The following is a 21,851-nucleotide window of genomic DNA, read 5'->3' as shown; positions in this document are numbered from 1 at the left end:
TCATTTTATGAATTAAACTTCCAAATTTGCCTCTCAATTATTGGAGTATGAACTCATTAAGCAGAATAGGGAGTGGACTAGGGAACCCTCTTTATGCTGATGATTGCACAACAAAGGTTGAAAGAGTCTCATATGCAAGGATGCTCATTGAGATGGATGTCACACAACCATTGCCAACAAATGTGATTGTTGAAGATTCTAATGGAGAGATATTTGAACAGGTGATAACATATGACTGGAGACCATTGTATTGTCCTACATGCTTGCAAGTAGGGAATCATTGCCAACAAAAAGACAACGTGAGACAAATCCAAACCACAAGGAATCAGGAACAACAACCAAAAACTATGAAGAAGGCTACAAACCAAATATGGGTGAAAGCAGTGCAAAGCAAAACTGTAACACAAGGGGAAACTAAAAACGACAAGGAAGTACCAAGCAATAAGGGGAAAGCCAAAGAAGGTGAGGAAGGCTGGACAAAAGTGCGTGGCCGATCAGCTGGGAAGACATTTAAAGTAGGCCAACTAGAAAGACACAACATCTGGTTAGCATAAATGGTTTCAATTCACTCCTTTAAGAAGCAAACCAACAGAGAATGGACCCACAACATGCACAGTATAAAGAGGGGGAGGAAGTAGCATAGGAGTGGAGGACATGGCTCAATTTCCTTTTCTACCAAGATGAAGATAGTTATTTGGAATATTCGAGGGGGTGAATAAGTTGTATTAACAAAAGGAGGCAAAGGAGTTTATTAGAGAGAATAACATAGTGTTATAGCAATAATAGTGCATAGAGCTCAAGAGAGTAAGGTTGCAAGCATAGTTAATAAAACTACACATGGATGGGACTGGATCACTAATGCTTCTCGTACACAAAGAGGGAGAATATGGCTGTTATGGAACCCCAACTTTGCAGTGATAACTGAACTGGATATGCACCCTCAATTCATACATGTTCAAGTGAAAAGGATAGATGTGAATGTTGAATATCACTTTACTGCAGTGAATGACTTACATATTATAAAGGACAGGCTGGTCTTGCGGCAACAACTGGAGCAAATGGAGTCATGACAGCAAGGACCCTGGTTAATAATGGGGGTCTTCAATGCTATATTGAATGTATAAGACAAAGTACATGGTACAGAGGTGCAGGGTGCAGAAACAAGAGATTTTAGAAAGTTTATGGTAGAAGCTAGGATGACAGAACTACAAAAAATTGGAAGATCATAAACATGGAGAAATAATCACACATATAGTAGGATTGATAGAGCCATAGTCAACTCAAACTGGATGACTACAATGCCACCTCTATCAGTGCAAGTTATGGACCCTATCTTCTCAGACCATTCTCCAATCTGCATTAAATTAGGCAGGCCAGAAAATAGATGCAGGAAAATATTTAGATTCATGAACTGTATAGCAGAACACCCTAATTTCATCAAGGTAGTAGAGGACAACTGGAGGCAAACTAATAGTGCACGCTATATGAAGGACATCTGGGAGAAGCTGAAGCATGTTAAAAATGTCATCAAAGAACTGAATGTCAAGGAGTTTAATGGGGACACAGAAAGAATCAAAGACATCAAAGATATCAAAGGCAAGCTTAAAAATGTACAAGAAGACATGAGAACTCCAAACCACTCACAGGAGCTATTTGAAGCAGAGAAGGAGTTGAGGATATAACTTGAGAAATGGGATTTGATACAAGAAGACATAAAAAAAAATAGAAATCCAGGGCGCAATGGCTAAAGCTAGGAGACTCCAATTCAGCATACTTCTTTGCAAGCATGAAGAATATGAGAACACAAAGTCATATCAAGGCTTTAGTGTCTACTGAAGGCAGAATGTTGCAAACAGAGAAGGGCATAGAGGATGAAATACTCAAATGCTACAAGTAGTTGCTAGGAAATGCAAATGCAACACCGCCAGCAATACAATCTAATATAATGAACTCAGGTCCTATACTTAATAGAAGGCAACAACAAGCACTCATTAGACCTTTCGACAAAGAAAAAGTATATCATGTATTATAGGGGACAACTGAAGCTAAAGCGCCAGGGATAGATGGTTTCAACTCATGCCTCTTCAAAAACTCCTAGACAATAGTTGGAGAGGAGGTGACCAATATAATGCTTAAGTTCTTTGAACCTAAGGCATGTACAGGCCAATAAACTGAATTGTTGTTATACTAGTGCCAAAAGTAAAGAACCCATCTTATGTGAAGGGGTTACAGATGACTTGATTGATAAAGGACAAGCTGCATTTGTACCTGGCAGAGTGATGATTGATAATATTATACCTAGCCATAAGCTAATAAAGGGGTATGGGAGAAAAGAAATATCACCTAGATGCATGATCAAGATTGACATACAAAAAGTTACTGGAATGGGCTTGGAAAAGGTGCTTATTGGGTTGAATTTCCCTAATACATTTGTGAAATGGCTTATGACCTGTATTCAAATAGTATCCTACTTTATTGTAGTTAATGGTAAGGCAACTACTCCATTTGCTGCAAAGAGAGGGGTGAGGCAAGGAGACCCCCTATCTCCGTATCTTTTTGTAATAGTAATGGAATGCTCTACCAAGCTGCTGAAGACTCTGAAGAATAATCCTGATTTTAACTATCATCCTAGGTGTGCAAAAGCTAAACCTAGTGCATTTGGGATTTGTAGATGATCTGCTCCTATTCTGCAGAGGAGATGTGATATCTGCAAAGTTATTGTATGCTTGTTTCGACAGTTTTTCTAAGACATCTGAGTTAGTAGCTAACCAGGGGAAAACTCTATTTATTTTGGAGGAGTTGCACAATAGGAAATTCCTGAAACTTTGGGCTTCCAAGCTGGCACATTGCCTTTCAAATACTTAGGTGTACCTCTGAGCTCTAAGAGGCTATCAATTGGGCAATGTCAACCACTATTAAATAAGATGACATGAAAGATCACTACTTGAACAACAAACTATTGTCTTATGCAGGCAGGCTGCAGCTGATTAAGATTGTACTTGCAGCTATACAAAATTTCTGGTCTCAAATATTCATATTGCCTTAAAAGATCATTTAGGTGATTGAAGCAATTTGCAGAAGCTACCGCTGGACAAGAGCTGCAGAATGTTCCAAAAAAGCTCTCATTACTTGGGAAAAGTTATGCTTGCCTAAAGTTGCTGGTGGATTGATCATAACGAACATAGGCTCATGGAACAAAGCAGCTATCCTAAAACACTAGTAGAGTCTGCGACAGAAAAGAGATAGATTGTGGATCAAATGGTCCACACATACTATATAAAGGAGAATATGATGAATGAAGTAAAACCAAAGCAGGCGTCCTGGGTTGTGCAAAAGATCTTCAATGCAGGGAAATATATTGAGGAGGCTGGGCTAACAATAGAGGAGATTATAATCAGGGACAAGTTCTCCATAAGGCAAATGTATAACAACATGCGACGTAATTATTCTGGAGTTCATTGGAGGAGGCTGATATGTAATAATCAAAGCAGTCCAAGGTGGTCCTTCATCTTATATATGGTTGTACAGAATAGGCTATATACCAGAGATAGGCTCATCAAATGGGGGATGCAGAGTAGCCTGATATGTATTTTATGTGAGCAAGACCAGGAAATCACACAACATTTATTCTTTGAATGCAACATAGCATCTAGAATATGGCAAAGACTACTCGCATGGCAGGATGTCAGCAGAGCTGTAATGGGATGGTTTGAGGAGATAATATGAGCAATAAATAATGCACGAGGGAAATGTGGGAAAGATGAAATATATAGAATGACTTTAGTTAGGAGCATCTACTATATCTGGCAGGAAAAGAACCTAAAACTATTCCAAAACAAAAACTACTAGAAATTTAGGATATGGAAATGCTTTTTATCGAACGGATCAGTAACCGTTGCTATAGATAGTGTATTACAACGGTTTTAGCCGTTACAAATAAATATTGAGACTACCGGGACACTTTAGCAACCGAACCGTTGTAATAGTCTAAAAATCGTTCCGATAGAGGTATATATGTCAACAATTTGTATAACCGTGACAATAAATATATCTATAGTAACAGTTGGAGAAATTTGTTTTGCTATCGTGACGGTCAATAATTCCCTCCTTATTTTTTGTCCCAAATTTTCTATACCCGGTCAAATTAAACGGGCCCACAATTTGATTTTTAATTTTTAGTTTTTAGTTTTTATATCTAATAAAATACTAAATAAGTAAACCCCTAATTTTAGAACAAGCCATACTCACAAAAATAAGATTTGTGTCCTTAAACATTCTCCTCCAGGTTCCAACACCTCTATTCTTCCGAAAATTAGTAGGAGACAATCGACCGGTCATCCATCATCGGCCGCACCAGCAGTGGCGCGCTAATCCTTTAGGGTTTCTCCAAATCTAAAAATCGGTGAACATACTCTTATTGCAAAAGTTTCTTAAATCTTGTGGATGTCGATTTTGGGCCTCATTCATGAATTAATCAATTGAGTTTATGAATCTTGAAAGTGGGTCTCAATTTGAGTATATGCTCATGGTCGAAGGCTTAATTTTTAGCAGCCTTTTTAATTTGTTTCTTGTAAGTTTATCCATGTGGGTTTTTGTTTCTGTATTTGTTTGATGGTTAATTTGTGTTTGCTTTTTATTCGTTGTTGGATGGTTTGAGTGAAAAAAGTTGACTTTTTTCATATGGGGTTGGTTTTTTTTTTTAAATTTCTGTATTTGTCGTAAGCTTCCTTCATGTGGGATTTTGGTTTTGTATTTGTTTGATGGTTAATTTTGTGTGTGTGTTTTGAAGTTAATGAAAAAAAGGTACTTTGCATTTCTGAATTATGATTATCTGAAGTACTCATGTGGGTTTGCATTTTAGTATATCTATCAAGAATTTTAACCATACGGTATATGGGAAAACTCTAAAAAAAAAGCCCTCATTCTATCTATGTTTGTCTGATAAATATGGCAAACAATGTTGATGTCTGTCACTCGTTTATAAAGGATTATAGTAAAGTGTAACTGCTTTTAACAGAGAATCTTCCCTCTTTAGTTGTTGTCCAAATTAGGGAAGAGCTAGCTGAAACATACTTATCCAATTTGTAGATATTTGGTTTCTCATGTAGAGGCTCAGTTTTGTGTGTGGAAAAACTAGCTGAAACATACTTGTCCAATTTGTAGATATTTGGTTTCTCATGTAGATGCTTATTTTTTGTGCGGAAAAACTAGCTGAAACATACAACTTAATCCAAAACTTAGTTGGATAAGTATTGTCATTTTGTGGATTGATTCTCTGTGAACAAGTTTGTAATTTAGATTTTATCTGTTTATATATGCTGACTTTTTATATTTCTTTGCATTGTGCAGAGATATATCTTCGTCTAATTACGAGTCACATAACTCAGCTATTTTTTCTGTTGCAATCTTAACTTTTGTTAGTTTAACTGGAGCTTCAGTGTTCAAGTTTGAGCAGGTATAATTTGTTTCGCTATCTGAAAGTAGTTTAATTTTTCATACTTTATTTTGTGGCTATTTTTGGTTCCTTCTGAGCAATTTTTTTGTGTGTATATAGAGGTGTTTTTTTTTTATATTTCCTTAATCTCATGAAGTTTAATCTCTATTTCATAAATTAATCTTTAAAAAGTAAAAAATTAGAGCTGGTTTTTCGTATTTTCATTTTAGTTGAATCAGGTTCTTGTGTTTTTGGAATAAATAAACTTGGAGTTCTACCCAATTATATATATGTTTTGATTATGTCCAGTCGTCTTGAGTCTCGGTCATAGTTGTTTGTATGCCTTGATATAAGGTATATTGTCTTGTTGCCAAAATACAATGTCGTTATACTGACTAATGCAATGTATTTTTTGTTCTTTGGTTCATTAGATTATTTTTCTTATTATAGTGCTTGTTTATGTATTACTGTAAAGACTATGCATGTCGACATGGATTATTTGAATTGATATATTTTAGGTATTAATTCAACATGAGTAAATTAGTTTTGCATTGAGAAAGTATATTATAGGTCAGAAAAATATATAAAAAGCTAGAGTAAAACAATAATGAAGGTCGTTGTTAAGTAAGAATCTCTCTGGGTTATAAAATCAGAAATATAGTAGTCCAACACCTTTCTTGTTATTCTTTCTAAAAGCAATATGCTATATTTTTTCTTGGTAATAATAATATAGTATCGAGATGTAACTTTTCTTAGCTTGAATATTAATTTTGGTGATTTGACTATGTTATATAAGATATCCATAGATTATGGTGATAAAAGTTGGATGAATCTCCTAAGATGGACGGATGAGTATATTCATCGAGTGAATAATTTTCTTAATCTAGGTTGGCAATGGGGTTTATTCTCTGTTCTAGGATATTTAGGGAAAGATTATAAAAACATATAAGACTATATTCGTATAGTTCCCTAAATATCTTAAGATAGAGAATAAACTTCATTGCTATTTCCCATAGGTTCCTATCAAATCATCTTGTTGTTGCTAACTTTTTGCATTCTTATCTTGATCTGGTATGCTTGTAACATTCTCTATTTTAATAAATTTTGCTTATTCCTCTAAACTACTGTTGGGAAGGGTCAGTAACATATGCTATGTTATTCTTTTTTAGTAGCTTGCATACACATTTGATATCTAAATTTGGGTCTACATAATGTGTTTATCTGTAGAAAAGCTAGGCTCATGACTAGCATCTTGTATGGCCAATCTTTTCTTTTCTTTTTTGTTCCATATATTTTGTCCAGACATTCAATATCTTTGGGTGTGCTATGAGCATTCTTCGACCGGATTCTCTTGAAGGGTAATGACTTTATTTATCCTCTTTTGTAGGTGGAGTAGATCAAGAAATGGAAGATGAAGGCAGTGAAGATCTAGACCTTACTTAAGATTAATTTTGAATTGCTATAGATGAATGTTCTAGGAATCTTTTGTTAACAACATTCTGATACTTACTATCTTGAAATGTATTAAACTTATGCACTTGGTGTAGAATATTTGCTTTATTGATATTATTAGCTTGTTGGACAATTTATATTATTAATAATTTCATTTTATGATGTATTTAAGTTTTAGTGTTATTATAATTTATTATATATATAAAAATTTATTTACAACATGGGCTATATTTCAATTTTAAATGAGTTGTTACAATAGCCTACCAGAACCGTTGCAATAGGACACAAATGACGTTCCATTAGAGAATGTAAATCGTTGCAATAGGTCCGGTAAACTGTTCCAAAATGTCCTATAAACCATTTCAATATCCATACATAACCGTAACAATAACTTTCATAAGTGTTACATTAGATATATTGTAACGGTTAAGAACCGTTGCATACACAATATAGTAACGATTTTAAACTGTTCCAATTGGAAAGAATAATCGTTCCAACAGAGCAAGGGCAAAACCGTTGCGATAGACGTATCTACAACAATGGAGATGCAAACCGTTGCAAGAACCGTGCCTATAGCTCTATTGGCACGCGGGCTGATAGAACGGTCTGTAAACCTTTCCAATATCTCTATGGCAATGGTTTATCTACCTACTGGAATGGTTTTCCATGTGTTATTATAGACTAATTTTTCAGTAGTGAAACGTATATCAGAGGATGTGATTGTAAAGATGATTATACAAGCTATACACTGCAGAGAAAGCAAAGTACCAAGACTAGCAAAGAAGATGGCCATCCTAAACTTCTATCCATGAAGTAATAAGGAGAAGGTCTAACCAGGTGCAAGAAGATACATGATGCTAAGTAGTAAAGATTTCAGAAGGTTAGAGTTAGTAGAAGAGGCTATAAATGCACGCTAAAGCTGGGGCTGCATGTCCAACTTTAGGGTGATGACATACTTGTACAAATTATTCAGATAAATAGAAAGCTTATTTACCAAAAAAAAGGTTATGATTTTTTCATGTGTTTATATACATGATGATTTTCCTCAACTTAGTTGACGGACTTCGATTGGCTTAGAAATTGGTGGATCCATTGGATACGACCTTGTGCTTTTCTAGAGTTGTTTGACGAACTTTGATTGGCCTAAAAAATGACATATTTTTTTAGTATTTCGGGATCATAAGAATACTATGTGCGGCCGCATGAAAATATTAATTAGTGATTATATTTATTTTTTCGTGTGTTTATAAACATAATAATTTTCATGCGTTTATAAACATAATAATTTTCGTGAATTTTGTTGATGGATTCTGATTGGCCTAAAAATTAGTGAATTCATCAGATACAGCCTTGTGAGCAATACTCACCATGACTAACATCATTTTTATGTCGAGTTTTTCGTGTATTTATATACAAGATGCTTTTCCTGAGAGTCGTTGACGAACTCTGATTGGCCTAAATATTGGTAAATCCATCGGATACGACCTTGTGAGTAATATTCTCCCTGACTTAAATAGTTCTTTAGCATTTGGGGTCATATGAATATAATGCACGGTCACATAAAACAGGAATTAATAATTATATCCATTTTATCATGTGTTTATATACATGGCGATTTTATCAATTTGATTGATGGACTCCAATTGACCCAAAAATTAGCGGATCCATCAGATGCAACCTTGTGAGCTATTTCCAGGACTAACATTGTTTTTCAGCGTTTTGGGGGTCCTAAGGATACTATATACAACCACATGAAACATGAATTAATGATTATATTAATTTTCATATTTTTATATACATGTTGATTTTCCTAAATTTGGTTGGTTGACTCCTTTTGGACAAAAAATTGGTGGATCGATTGGATACGACCTTGTGAGTAATACTCATCATGACTAACATTGATTATTTTTGTTTTGGGGTCATAAAATAGGAATTAATGATTATGTCCATTTTTCTATGTGTTTATATACATAATAATTTTTTGAGTTTGGTTGACGGAATCCGATTGGCCTAAAAATTAGTGGATCCGTTGGATATGACCTTTTGAGAATTACTCTACATGACACTATTTTTTTTAGCATTTTGGGGCCATATAAATATTATGCACGGCCACATGAAACAGGAATAATAACTATGTCCTTTTTATCCTGTGTTTATATACATGATGATTTTTCTGAATTTGGTTGACGGACTCTGATTGGCTTAAAAATTGGTGGATCCATCTGTTACGATCTTGTGAGTAATACTCACCGTGACTAACATAATTTTTGGATGTTTTTGAGTCATAAAATAAGAATTAATGATTATGTCCATTTTTTCATGTGTTTATATACATGATGATTTTTCTGAGTTTGGTTGACAGAGTCTGATTTGTCTAAAAATTGATGGATCTATCTGTTACGGTCTTGTGAGCAATACTCATCATGACCCGTATTGTGTTTTAGCTTTTCGGAGGCTATAAGAATATTATGCATGACCACATGACAACCTACATTTTATTCTTCCAGTTCGCGGCTTATTCTATAATTAAAATTGACAAACTCAAGTGTTAAGATAATTTGTCTTTTATTTTTTCCTTTTTGACCGATCTTGAACTGTAAAGTAATATATCTATCTATACTATATTAAAAGCACGAAAATCCTTAGCGAAATATCGTTCGCCTTTTTTACCCGTTAAAAATAAATTTTACATAGACAAAATTGTAATTTGGTTATTATCCTAATATATAGGACTTTAAAATTAATTTATTTTTCTATTATTAAATATATCCTTATTTGAATTATGTAAGAAGTTCTAATATTAAGGACTCTAAGGTAGGTATTATTTGGGGAAATAGAAGTAATATTACGTTTCTTTTCCTTGTGTATCCGACAACAAATTTCAACAAAAATACGTTTCACATTCATTCTTCTTATATTGGGGACTTATATAATTTAATAAGATATACTACTAAAATTAAGAGATTTGGTACCTAATTAATTATATATTTTAATTATTAATATAGTTTTTAATTATAACAAAAATTTGATAAAGAAAATAATATATTGTTCGAATAGGAAAAAAGTTCAAAAATAATTTATATATTCTGTTAGTTGCACGTGTACCTATATCAATAAATATATAATTTTTAATAAATATGTAAATATTATTAAATAATATAGTTGAGTTATTGAAAAAATATTAAAAAAATATAAATTCCTAAAAATAATGAATTTTAATCTCACTTAGCTAGCTCAGTAAAATTATTGATAGAGCTAGCTTAGTGAGATTAACATTCGTTATTTTCAGGAACTTATAATTTTTAATATTTATTCAATAAGTCAAAACACAATATTTAACAATATTTGCGTAATCTTTAAAAATTAAATATTTACTGATATAGGTACACACGCAAAGCACGTACCCTAAGACTAATTCACTAAAGATCATATGTGGTTGCAAAGATATAAGTCTAGAATTTCAAGTTTACCAGATTGTTATATCAAGTAAATAAAACGTTTTAATTTGTGCTTGACAACTTTCTTCGGTTTATCCATGCCAAATGCTAACTAATTTTCTAGATTTTCTTTCTTTAATTTATTGTTCATAATTTTTTAGATTCTTTCTTTTATTTTATTGTTCTGAGACAAACATAATGTCGGGCCCGTGCAATGCACAGACATACCACTCTAGTATATTAAGAAATCCACTGTATATTGATAAATATCTGACGAGCTTAATTATTATTATAAATTAACTTGAAATTACTATATGAATTAATAAACTTTAAATCTTTTATCCGCGTCTGCTCATGCTTGTGGGGACTTGATAGTTCTAGTTCTAGTAGATGGCAAGAGAAAGAGCACTAAAATGTGTGGTGGTGGGGAAGTCCAATGGGCCAACAAGCCCACCACTTTTGACTAGCACATTCAGAGTGTGACTTCGAACCACTTCACTTGGACCATACCTTTGTCACAATTTTTGTACTAGCAGCTCACTTGCATCTTATTGTCCTTCCTCTTTATCGATAGGATCTTTAAAGACATACAGAGTGCAATAATATATGTGTACAAGTAGCTAGGAAGTTTAGTTACTTTGGGACAAGAAAGAAAGAGATTAGAGAGGGTTATCTAGAAATAGGGTCTGAGGTAGGGGTGAGCATCGGTCGGTTCGGTTATGAATATTATCGGTTTAGCATATCGGTTATCGGTTTACAAATTTGATAAACCGATAACCGTACCGATAAGATATTGATTATCGGTTATCGGTTAATCGGTTATCGATCATTATCTGTTCGGTTATCTGTTTACCCGATAAGATAACTCAATCTAGAGTTAAGCAAAAAAGAGAAGACAATTCACTGGAGTTAAGCAAAAAAGAGATGAATTCACATATAGTATACTACCCATTTTTGTGTTATGTCCCGTGGTCACAACTGGAATAGTATTAATTCTTCAACAACAGTTATCCAAATACATTAATAATAATACAAAGTAGTAGCCATTTCACCTTAAAATTAACAAGTCCAAACATATAGTACTAACAGTCCAAGATAAACTGGATATTGTTTGTCAAATGCCTAACTTGAAAAAAGAAACCATAAAGCAAAATCTTGATCTGTGCATGGGCAATACTAACACGGAAATGAAAAACACCTAGAAGGCAAGAAAATATTGTCCTGTTGTCAAAGCTCAGCACTATACAGAAGAATAATGTTCAAAAATATCCCTGAAACAGACGAAGATTGTCGATTGAGAATTGATAAGTGCGAAGAGAAATTGGTAGTAGGTATAGGCTGCACTACGTGAGCCCACAAAATTAAGGAACGAAAATAAAAAAAATCATTAACAGTCAAAAGTACCAATTTGAAGATGAATTTCGTTATAGAAATTAAAAGCCTAATGTATAATACTAAAGACTTACGCTAGGAGTAACTAGTAAGGTCTATAAAGATTGAAGATGAAGCAACTGAAGAGTGCGACTGAGAAAGAATAGGAGAGAATGAACTGAAGCCCTAGCATATGTATATACTTAAAGTAAAGTCATAATTTTATTAATTCTTATTGGATTATCGGTTAACCCATTAACAAAATTGGCAAACCGAGGCCCGAACCGATAACCCAATAGTGAAAAAATTCTAAATCGTTACTGAACCGTTAACCCAATAACCCGATACCGATAATCCAGTAAATAATTAACGGTTCAGGTTATCGGTTTTACCCGATATATGCCCAGCTCTAGTCTGAGGAGGACAATGTGTACGCAGACCTTACCCTACCTCATAAAGATAGAGAGGTTGTTTCCGATAGACCCTCGGCTCAAGAAATAGTGAAGATAAAGCAACCAAGTAGCAAAAAATATTAGCAACTATGTTACATGGTAACGGGAGTGAATGCCACAACATGCATAATAAAGAACCATAAATAGAAAAATACAAAAATACTCCTAGTACTACTGGTCGGCCAGGAGGAACACACTACTATCTGTCAACCTACAACCCTAATCATCGACCTGCAAACCTTCCCAGTTATTCACCTATACGATCCACTAAAATATGGGTTGGATAATGAACTTATTAAAAATGAGTCAAATATGGATAAGATTCATATTATCCATTTAAAAATGGATAATCAATGGATTTAACTTTTATATTTGAAAAGACTCAACTTAGGGATTCCTCAAATTTGGGAGACTAGGAGTTTTAGCCAAAGTAATCATATTCAAGAAGCCATGGATAATATGAATGTTCATATTATTCACCAATTAATCCATTTTGTATTTGTATTAAATATGGGTCGAATCAAATAATTTTTCCATTTTTACGTTATCCATTTTCGACTTGCCCATATCCAATCCGACTCGCGCCCGTTTGCTATCTAAGAAGATTTCAATTTGGCATTTCATATATGGATGAGATTCTTGTTTAATTTGGTATATATCTCATTCTTTCATATGTCGCTACATGAGGCCAAATTTAAGGGTATGGTCAGTGAATATTGAGAATTTTTTAAAAGCCAAAATAAACACATAACAAAGAAAAATATATAATACTAGCAGAGGAGTTGCTCTGATGGTAAGCAACCCTCACTTCTAACCAAAAGGTTGTAAGTTCGAATCACCCCAAGAGCAAGGTGGGGAGTTCTTGGTGGGAAGGATGCCGAGGGTCTACCCCCCTTAGGGGTAAGGTCTGCGTACACACTACCCTCCCCAGATTCCACTAGCGGGATTATACTGGGTTGTTGTTGTTGTTACGTAAGTAGTGACATCTTTTTTTATTTTTTCAAAAGAGTAATATATAAGGAGTATCAGTACATGACTACAAGCTATATAGATTCTATATATTATGCATAGTTTCTAATATGTCTGCATTTAGAACATCTGTGACAAACGTAGAAGAAACTCAAGATATAATATATTACTAGCAGTTTTCCTATGACATAATTGTGGTAATAAAATAATATTAAATTTTCTTTACTACGCTATATATGTATGCCAAATCCTAGGATTCATGCTTATTTAATTTTTAGCTATGTAATTTGATTGTACACAACCTTATTCATTTAAACATGATTAATCTACCTGCAGCCAAAAGAATAATGATAAATTTAATCTGACGGAAAACAAACGTTTCAAATATTTAAAACTCTATAGTGTGAGCTATTGATCACTTTTAGCCTACACTAGAAATTATTTATATTTTGTAGCCGAAAGTATATAAAATTTGTATAATTTTTGTATATAACATACATAATATATATATATATATATAAAATATACAAATATATATATATATTTCGACTATTATTTTAAGAAGAGCTATACAATATCATTTTCTCAAATAATCACATTGGTCCACAGACGAGGTATGTATGGTTCTTGAATAATATGTTGTAACTAACCAATAATCCTCCTAAATTTAGGTAGAACCTATTCTTTTGTTTTATAACATGTAGTTTGGAAGTGTGGCTATTGGGTGCTTGTGGAGGGGTGGTCCTCTTGTGGTCTAATCATTGTCCAAAACAAACTTTATTTGAGTTGGGACTTTGAGAAGAATTGCCTATATAGTGAGTGAGGGAGCTTGAAGAAGAAAAGATCGGGTGCGAATTCAGAATTTAAAGTTTAAATAAATTCAAGATTGTAGCTTATTTGCGTTGCTAAGTTAATAATTTATATATATTTATTGAATTTCATAAATCAAATACTAAGTTTACGTTAAACATTTAGATTCAGATGAACCCGAAATCACAACGTACATCCTCTCCTAAAAAAGAATGTTACCTTTTTTTAATGAATATGATAATGTTACTCAATCATGCAGGCACAATTGTATAAAGGTGATTGATCTTTTAGGTACATGAGTGTGACATATGCTAGTTTTCCCACCCAAAAACAAAAGAAAGAAAGAATGATTTTCTTCCCAATAGTTTGTGTTATATGGATATGATTTGCTAAAGAAAATTGCATAATACTTGCTGATTGATTTTTCTTAGAATTTTCACCAAAACTGGATGCTTGAATTGTATATTATATCCTGTCCCAATTCACAAATGTCAAGTCCTCCTTTACTCTTCTTAAGCGACAAACATATACTTAACATTAACTAAATTCTAGCAAACAATATTGTACCATATCTTATCGGATTTCATTATTATATATACTGTATACAACATAAATACTGTACATATACAACCCTTTTGTTTTTTTGTAAGAGTGGAAATCCGCAGCCGCTACAACCTCTGCCACAGCCTCTGACCTTCGGATGAGCACTCTGTGGTGAGCGCTTTGTGCGCAATGGGTAAACCTCCCCCTGTGTAATAGCCTGCAAACCACACAGGGGATGTAAATCGCACTAGGCACGCCCTGCAACATGCTCAACCCAGAAGGCATTGAGGGGGGATTCGATCCCAGGCCATCCGTATGGATTACCACCCTCCAAACCAACTGGTCTAATTTTTCAGGACTCTCTAAAATGCTAGAGAGCCTACGTCGGATGTCTGAAACTATACTACTTTTGAAGGATCTGACACGCACCCGTCAACATTTACGGAGAGTTCGAGCAACATATGATTTCCAGAGTATTCAATATAGATAGACTATAGAGCATTTTTTTTATCCTCAACCATTGAATGTAACATATGTTTTGGGGAATAATATAAATGTAAAATGTGTACAATCATGTCAATTTATAAGAAAACAACATAAACCGAGAATATGGGAATATTATATCAAGAAACTGTTCACACACAGTTGCATTTTAGGCAAGTTATGCTCTGGATTTCTAGAGAAAGGAATATGTCAAAGAAAGATGTTAGCTTCTTTATCTTAGTAAACTATTGGGCTTCAAATGAAAATTCTCTTTTTAAGTGTTGGGTCAAAACCATATTCCACAATCTATTTTAAGTTGAAATAGTATAAGATATTATATCAAGGGAAATTAGAAGATATTATTGGACATAAGAAAGGTCACGGACAGACCAAGATTCACCTAAACTATAGCATGTGATATTTTACAATTAATTCCAAAAACATATAAAAGAAATAGGAAATACACTCTCTTCTAGATTTTGACTTATTCTTGAATAATTTTTGGCTATTAATTAAGTAAAAAGACGTTCATGAAAAAGAAAGAACTAATGTCATTTTCACCTTATACTTTATTCAATCAAAAATTGCAGCTTGAGAACTCCTCTTTTTTTATTTTTCCTTTTGGCAGCATATTAATCTTTAGTCACGGCAAACTTTTGACAAAAAAGAATACCTAGCTAGTTTACATCCTCATACAAAGAAATTAATATAGTAATGTTCTGACTGAAACATCCAAATTCGTGATCAGGTAATTAAGAATTTGGCCATGCTATAAGGTGCCATTCTACATGCTTTGAACTTGAGAAAATTAATAGGGCAAAAGTTACGTATTAGCGTATTAGAAATTCGGTAAAAACCGACCACGGTCGACCGACTAATTTTGATCGGTCAAAAACCGGCCAAAAAAACGACCAAAATTGGTCTAGTGGTAGAATAGTATCCTGCCACGGTATAGACCCCTACTCGATTCCCGGATGGTGCATTTTTTAATTACATAATTAAAAAATTGACCAACTTTGATCAGTTTTTCTGGCAATTTTTTCTTTAATTTAATTGACCGACCAAAGTTGGTTGGTAATTTCCGACCAACTTTGGTCGGTATGCCCTTCCGACCTTCAAAATACCATCCGCACGTAAATGGTCGCATTTTGGACGGTTATTGGCCATTACCGACTAACTTTGGTTAGTTTTTTTGGATGATTTTGCCCGAATTTCTAGTAGTGTAGGCCAAATATATTTACAGTTGCTAGTCAAATATTCAGAAAATATACACTTATTAGGTATATAAAAATTATACATTTTATCAGATTATTTTTGGGAGCAACTATACATTATAATTTTCCCAAATTAAACTTAATATACTTTGGTAAGAATCCACTTTTGCCGAATTGAATCATTTAGCGGCGGACCTTTCGGCAAGTAGTAGTTTTTGTACTAAGATACAATTACCCAATGTAATGATGTTTTGTTCTTCACAATCCTTCTCTCGGTGCATAAATTGGTGACTTTAAACTTTTTACATTACCTCAATAATTAAGCTAAGGTGATTCAACCCTCTGCAAAGGAATTACGAAAACTAATTTAATGATGCACTTTTAATATCGTGATGCTCAAAGGCAGATCTAGACTTTCAAATTTATGGGTTCCTATAACGATCTCAAATTAGTAATTGAGTTCACAATTAAATATTTAATAAATTTTTTAATACATATATAAGGACTATGCAAAAGCATTGGTGATGCTAATAATGATTATGAGACAAATGGTGTATGTTTCTTACTAATAATATATTTAATGCGATGATATGTATTAATTGTATTAGTTAGATAGCTTGAATATACAACGACATATGATTTTTCTACTCTAAAGTAAGGTTTAATCTGCCACATTGTAAAGCAAAAAACAAAACCATATCAGTTCATAATAGTAGTATAGGAGTTGCAATATTGATAATAAAAATTGTAAGTCTTATATATGTTTAATGATAGACAAAAAGAAATTTTTTGATAAGCTATAACCTCTACTAAACTCATGTTGATGTAACTAACATAAAATACTAGTTAATTTAGGAGAATTACTGGGAAAATGAATTTACAACAATCATAACTTATATCATCAGTCATCGAAAATTCTCACAAGACGGATGAACTCCCTTATTTTTACAATCTAGATATTGATGCAGATAATTTTCCTTTTGAACTCGCGCCATCATGTGTAATTGGAAAAAGCTCTTTTCCAAGACCCATAATGGTATATTATATTATAATAGAATTTTAAGAGGTGGACTAACCAATTGATTAACGGACTAATTAACATCCCTTAAGGGTGGATCCGGCCCAATAATAATTTTCTAACACATGTGATATTTAGAAAATTAACTGGAATCATCAAAATAATAATTAATGACTACAAAACTTCTCTATTTTATTTTATTTTAAAAGTTTAATAAACGGATCGGAATAGCACTTCTTACTAAACAAAAATGTAGAAACAAGAGGAATAACATGATAGAGAGTAAGGGAAGCAGTTAGTTGTTGGAAGCACTGTAGGGTCCACTAGTTAGTTAGGAAGTTGGTAATTAATCATTGATGTATAAATACAGCTGTACAGAGTATAAGAGTTCGAGCTATGGTTAATCATTGATGTAATTAATCATTCTTCCTCTTACTGATTCTTTGAAATCTAACATGGTATCAGAGCTTCGAGCTATGGATTGAAGTTCGCAAATTGATTCGAATTTGTAATCATCTCCTCTATTCTCTTCTCTGTTCAATTCTCTTCTTCGCATCTCAATTCGAAGCCCTAAGTAGTCAAAAATAGCGGTCGACAACTCTGAGCAGGAAACAACTGCAACTATGACTGAAACATCTCAAGTATTATCAGAGGATGAATTTGAAGAAGGAATTTAGATTGCAGTCACTCATCCTCTCTATTTGGCACCTACTGATATGAGTGGAATCTCACTGATTTCATTTCAATTAACAGATAACTTCTTGTTGTGGTATGGGTCTATGAGAATTGCTCTTCTAGGTCGAAATAAGCTCAGGATGGTAGACGGAAGGTGGAAGAAGGAGAGATTTTGAGAAATATTGGTATTAATGGGAAAGGTGTAATGCAATCGTGTTATCATGGCTGATGAATGTTGTAGCATCGACTTTGATTAGTGGAACTGCATATGCGACCAATGCCCACACTGTGTGGATGGACTTGCAAGAGCACTTTGACAAAGTAAATGACACTAGATGCTACAATCTACATAAGGAAATTACAACTCTAATACACAGTATCTCCCCTATCACTGTGTATTATTCGAAACTCAAGGACTTATGGGATAAGACTAAAGACCTAGTGCCACAACCTGGCTGTGACTGCCCTAAAACTAAGAAATTTATTGAATACCTTCACAGACAAAAGTTGTATCAATTTCTTATGGGCTTAAATGATTCCTACTAGTATTGCTTTACTAGCCTTGTGGACAACCAACCTCTAGTTCACAAACAAAAGTTGAACTTTGGTCTCAAGCTAATGCAGCAGGTACTAATATTGCTTTACTAGCTTCCACTAGTCCACAAGAGTGGATCATTGACGCAGGAGCAACTAGCCACATGGTGTCTAATGTCAATCTATTAAATAAAGCTTTTATAGTTGAACCCTACTCTAGAAAAGTTGTATTACCAAATGGAGCTATCACCCAGGTGACTCATGTTGGAGACAGTCAAACATCAAACAACAATACCCTAAAAGAAGTATTCTATGTGCCATAATTCAAGTACAACTTGCTGTCACTATCAAAAATGACAAGAGACTTAAGGTGCTTTGCCTCTTTCTGTCCTGATTTTTGTGTGTTTTAGGATCTCTTCAATGGTAGGGTGAAGGAGATTGGTAGAGAAAGAGATGGCTTGTACTTCCTACAACAACATGGAAATAAGAGACTGACTGTTGTATCTTTGGCAGCTGTTAGCTCAAAGACTGACTTCTGAACTAGTTCTACTGATATGGTTTTGTGGCACAGGAGACGTGGCCATGTGTTCATTATTGTTCTGAGGAAACCTTTTCCTGTAAAACTAGCTAGTATTACCAATACTGTCAATAAATGTTGTGTTTGTCCTTGTGCTAAATAGTTCAGGCCACCATTTCCTACTAGTAGTATCAAGAGTACAAGTGCATTTGATCCCATTCATGTAGATGTTTGGGGAACTTATAAAACTGCAACCTTTAATGGTTATAAATACTTTCTCACAGTGGTTGATGACTTCACTAGAATGACTTGGCTCTTCCTATTGAAATTAAAATCTAATGTTTGTGTTGTGTTGCCACAGTTCATTGCCTTTATGCATACACAGTTTAATAAAACAGTTAAGATGGTAAGGTTTGATAACGACATTGAATTTCTAAAATTCAGTATGTAGAACTGTGTTCAAAAACCTTGGCATCATCCATCAAACTACATGTGCCTACACTCCTTAGTAAAATGGAGTAGCTGAGAGGAAGCACATGCACCCCCTAGAAGTCACCAGAGCTATGAGATTTCAAGCTCACATTCCCATTAAGTTCTGGGGTCATTGTGTTCTTACTGCAGCATATCTGATTAACAAACTGTCATCCTCAGTATTGAAGGGCCATTCACCTTATGAGTTGTTGTACAACAGGAAGTTTTAGCTGGGACATCTCAGAACTCTTGGCTGCTTGTGTTTTGCAAGGTAAGTACAGGAGACAAACAAGTTTATGCCTAGGGTAAAGCCTGTTGTGCTCATAGAATTCGCATACACTCAGAAAAGTTACATTCTCTTGGATATTCTTACACAAAACTTCTTTGTTAATATGGATGTTTCTTTTAGAGAGGATGTCTTCTCATTCAAAGACTCTCATTCTGTCACTCCTCCTATATTCATGCCTCCTTCTTCATCTCCTATCTGTGAAGAAGTTTCCTCAGATGTTAGTCATTCTTCTCACACCAATTCACCTATTCAATCAATTGGTGATAACTTTTCTCCTACTTTGTCTGAAGGTATGCCTAGTCCTTTGTCTAATGCAATTGAGACCTGTCCTACTCTGAGGAGTTCTCTCAGAACCAAACATCCTTCATTATGACTCAAGGACTTTGTCACTCTGCCTACAAACATTTACACCCCATATTCTATTGCCAACCATATCTCATATGAAAGTTTATCTCCCTCTTATCAGTCTTACCTTGCAGTTTTCTCTACTATTGTGGAGCCTACCTCATATGAAGAGGCTGTCAAAGGCCTAAGGCGGGTGGAGACTATGAAAGCTGAAATAGCAGCTTTTGAGGCTAATCACACCTGGGAGGTTGTATCACTTCCTCTAGGAAAGATGCCTATTAGTTGTAAGTGGATATTCAAGGTAAAATACAAAGCTACAGAGGAGGTTGAAAGGTTTAAAGCCATATTAGTGGCTAAGGGGTACAATCAGCAAGAAGGGATTGATTATCAAGAGACTTTCGGTCCAGTTGTTAAGATGGTTACTGTTAGAACCATCCTATCTGTTGCAGCCTAAGAATATTGGCACATTCATCAAATGAATGTGTACAATGCTTTTATTCAAGATGATTTGCCTGATGAAATTTATATGACTCTTCCTCAGGGTTTTGAGTCAGGGGGAGACCAGACCAGCTTGCAGACTCTTGAAATCCCTATATATCCTTAAGCAGGCACCTAAGCAATAGAATGCAAAGCTATTAGAAGCATTGATTAGTTTTTATTTTATGCAAAGTCAACATGATCACTCTCTATTTGTAAAGGGGACTGAAAGTTGCACTGTTGTTATACTATTTTATGTGGATGATATGCTCATCACTGGGCCTGGTTTGACCCTAGTAGAAAAGACCAAAACAACATGACAAAAGGCTTTTAAGATGAAGGACTTAGGGGAGTTAAAATACTTCTTTGGAATAGAGTTTGTAAGGTCATCACAGGGCCTTCTATTGCATCAAAGAAAATATACATTAGAACTTATTTCTGAACTTGTCTTAGGTGCTGCAAAGCCTGCTGCTACACCTCTTGAATTAAATGTGAAGCTCACTACTCAGGGGTATAATGAACATACAAGCACAATCAATAACTTGGATGATGCATTGTTATCAGATGCTACTAGGTACCAAAGATTATTGGGCAAACTCCTATATTTGACAGTAATAAGGCCAGATATTGTATTTAGTGTTCAAACACTCAGCCAGTTTATGCAAAAGCCTAAGAAATCTCATATGGAGGCAACCCTTAGGGTGATCATATATGTTAAGAATCATCCTGGGCAAGGAGTGCTCTTATCAAGTCAAAAGAAAGGTGTAATCTCAGGCTTCTGTGATGCTGATTGGGAAGCATGCCCTTTGACTAGGAAGTCTGTGACTGGTTTTTTCATTAAGTATGGAGATTCACTGATATTATGTAAATCAAAGGGCAAAGTACAATTTGTAGAAGCTCTGCAGAATCAGAGTATAGAAGCATTGCCACGACACTAGCTGAATTATTCTAGATATTTGGATTACTCAAAGACATAGGGATAGTGTTTGACTTGCCTGTAACCATCTACACTGAGAGTAAGACAGCCATACAAATAGCTGTCAATACTGCCTTTCATGAAAGGACCAAACACATAGAAATTGATTGCCACTTCATACGACAAAAAAAATACAGCAAGGGTTAGTCAAGACACAGAGTATGTGGGAACCAAGGAACAGTTGGTAGATATGCTAACTAAAGGTTTGCCTAGAGTACAACATGAGTACTTATTGTCCAAGCTAGGCTTACTTGATATCTTCATACCACCTAGCTTGAAGGGGAGTTTAGAAACAAGAGAAATAATATGATAGAGAGTAAGGGGAGTTAGTTGGTGCACAGTAATTACAATTAGTTATTGGAAGCACTGTAGGGTCCACTAGTT

General features: G+C 34.3%; 2 protein-coding genes and 1 long non-coding RNA gene across 3 annotated transcripts; all 3 read left to right on the top strand.

Moving 5' to 3' along the window:
- The first annotated feature begins 4,230 nt into the window (after positions 1 to 4,230).
- LOC104248260 (uncharacterized) lies at positions 4,231 to 7,052 on the top strand. The gene is made up of 3 exons (XR_716416.2): positions 4,231 to 4,402; positions 5,350 to 5,455; positions 6,822 to 7,052. It is a non-coding gene; the product is annotated as an uncharacterized lncRNA (long non-coding RNA).
- Positions 7,053 to 18,086: 11,034 nt separating this feature from the next.
- LOC138880270 (uncharacterized) lies at positions 18,087 to 20,468 on the top strand. Its single transcript, XM_070159950.1, has 7 exons — positions 18,087 to 18,179; positions 18,419 to 18,646; positions 18,803 to 18,907; positions 19,073 to 19,315; positions 19,601 to 19,651; positions 19,725 to 19,959; positions 20,149 to 20,468. The coding sequence occupies exons 1-7, from the start codon at positions 18,087 to 18,089 to the stop codon at positions 20,466 to 20,468; spliced, it is 1,275 nt and encodes a 424-aa protein (XP_070016051.1).
- Positions 20,469 to 20,826: 358 nt separating this feature from the next.
- LOC138880269 (uncharacterized mitochondrial protein AtMg00240-like) lies at positions 20,827 to 21,429 on the top strand. The gene has a single exon (XM_070159949.1). The coding sequence runs from the start codon at positions 20,827 to 20,829 to the stop codon at positions 21,427 to 21,429; it is 603 nt and encodes a 200-aa protein (XP_070016050.1).
- Positions 21,430 to 21,851: the final 422 nt, after the last annotated feature.

Source organism: Nicotiana sylvestris, chromosome 10 (genome assembly GCF_000393655.2).
Source record: "Nicotiana sylvestris chromosome 10, ASM39365v2, whole genome shotgun sequence".
NCBI classification, from domain to species: Eukaryota; Viridiplantae; Streptophyta; class Magnoliopsida; order Solanales; family Solanaceae; genus Nicotiana; species Nicotiana sylvestris.
The sequence above is the reverse complement of the archived record's forward strand: the minus strand, read 5'-3'. Positions and strand labels throughout refer to the sequence as shown.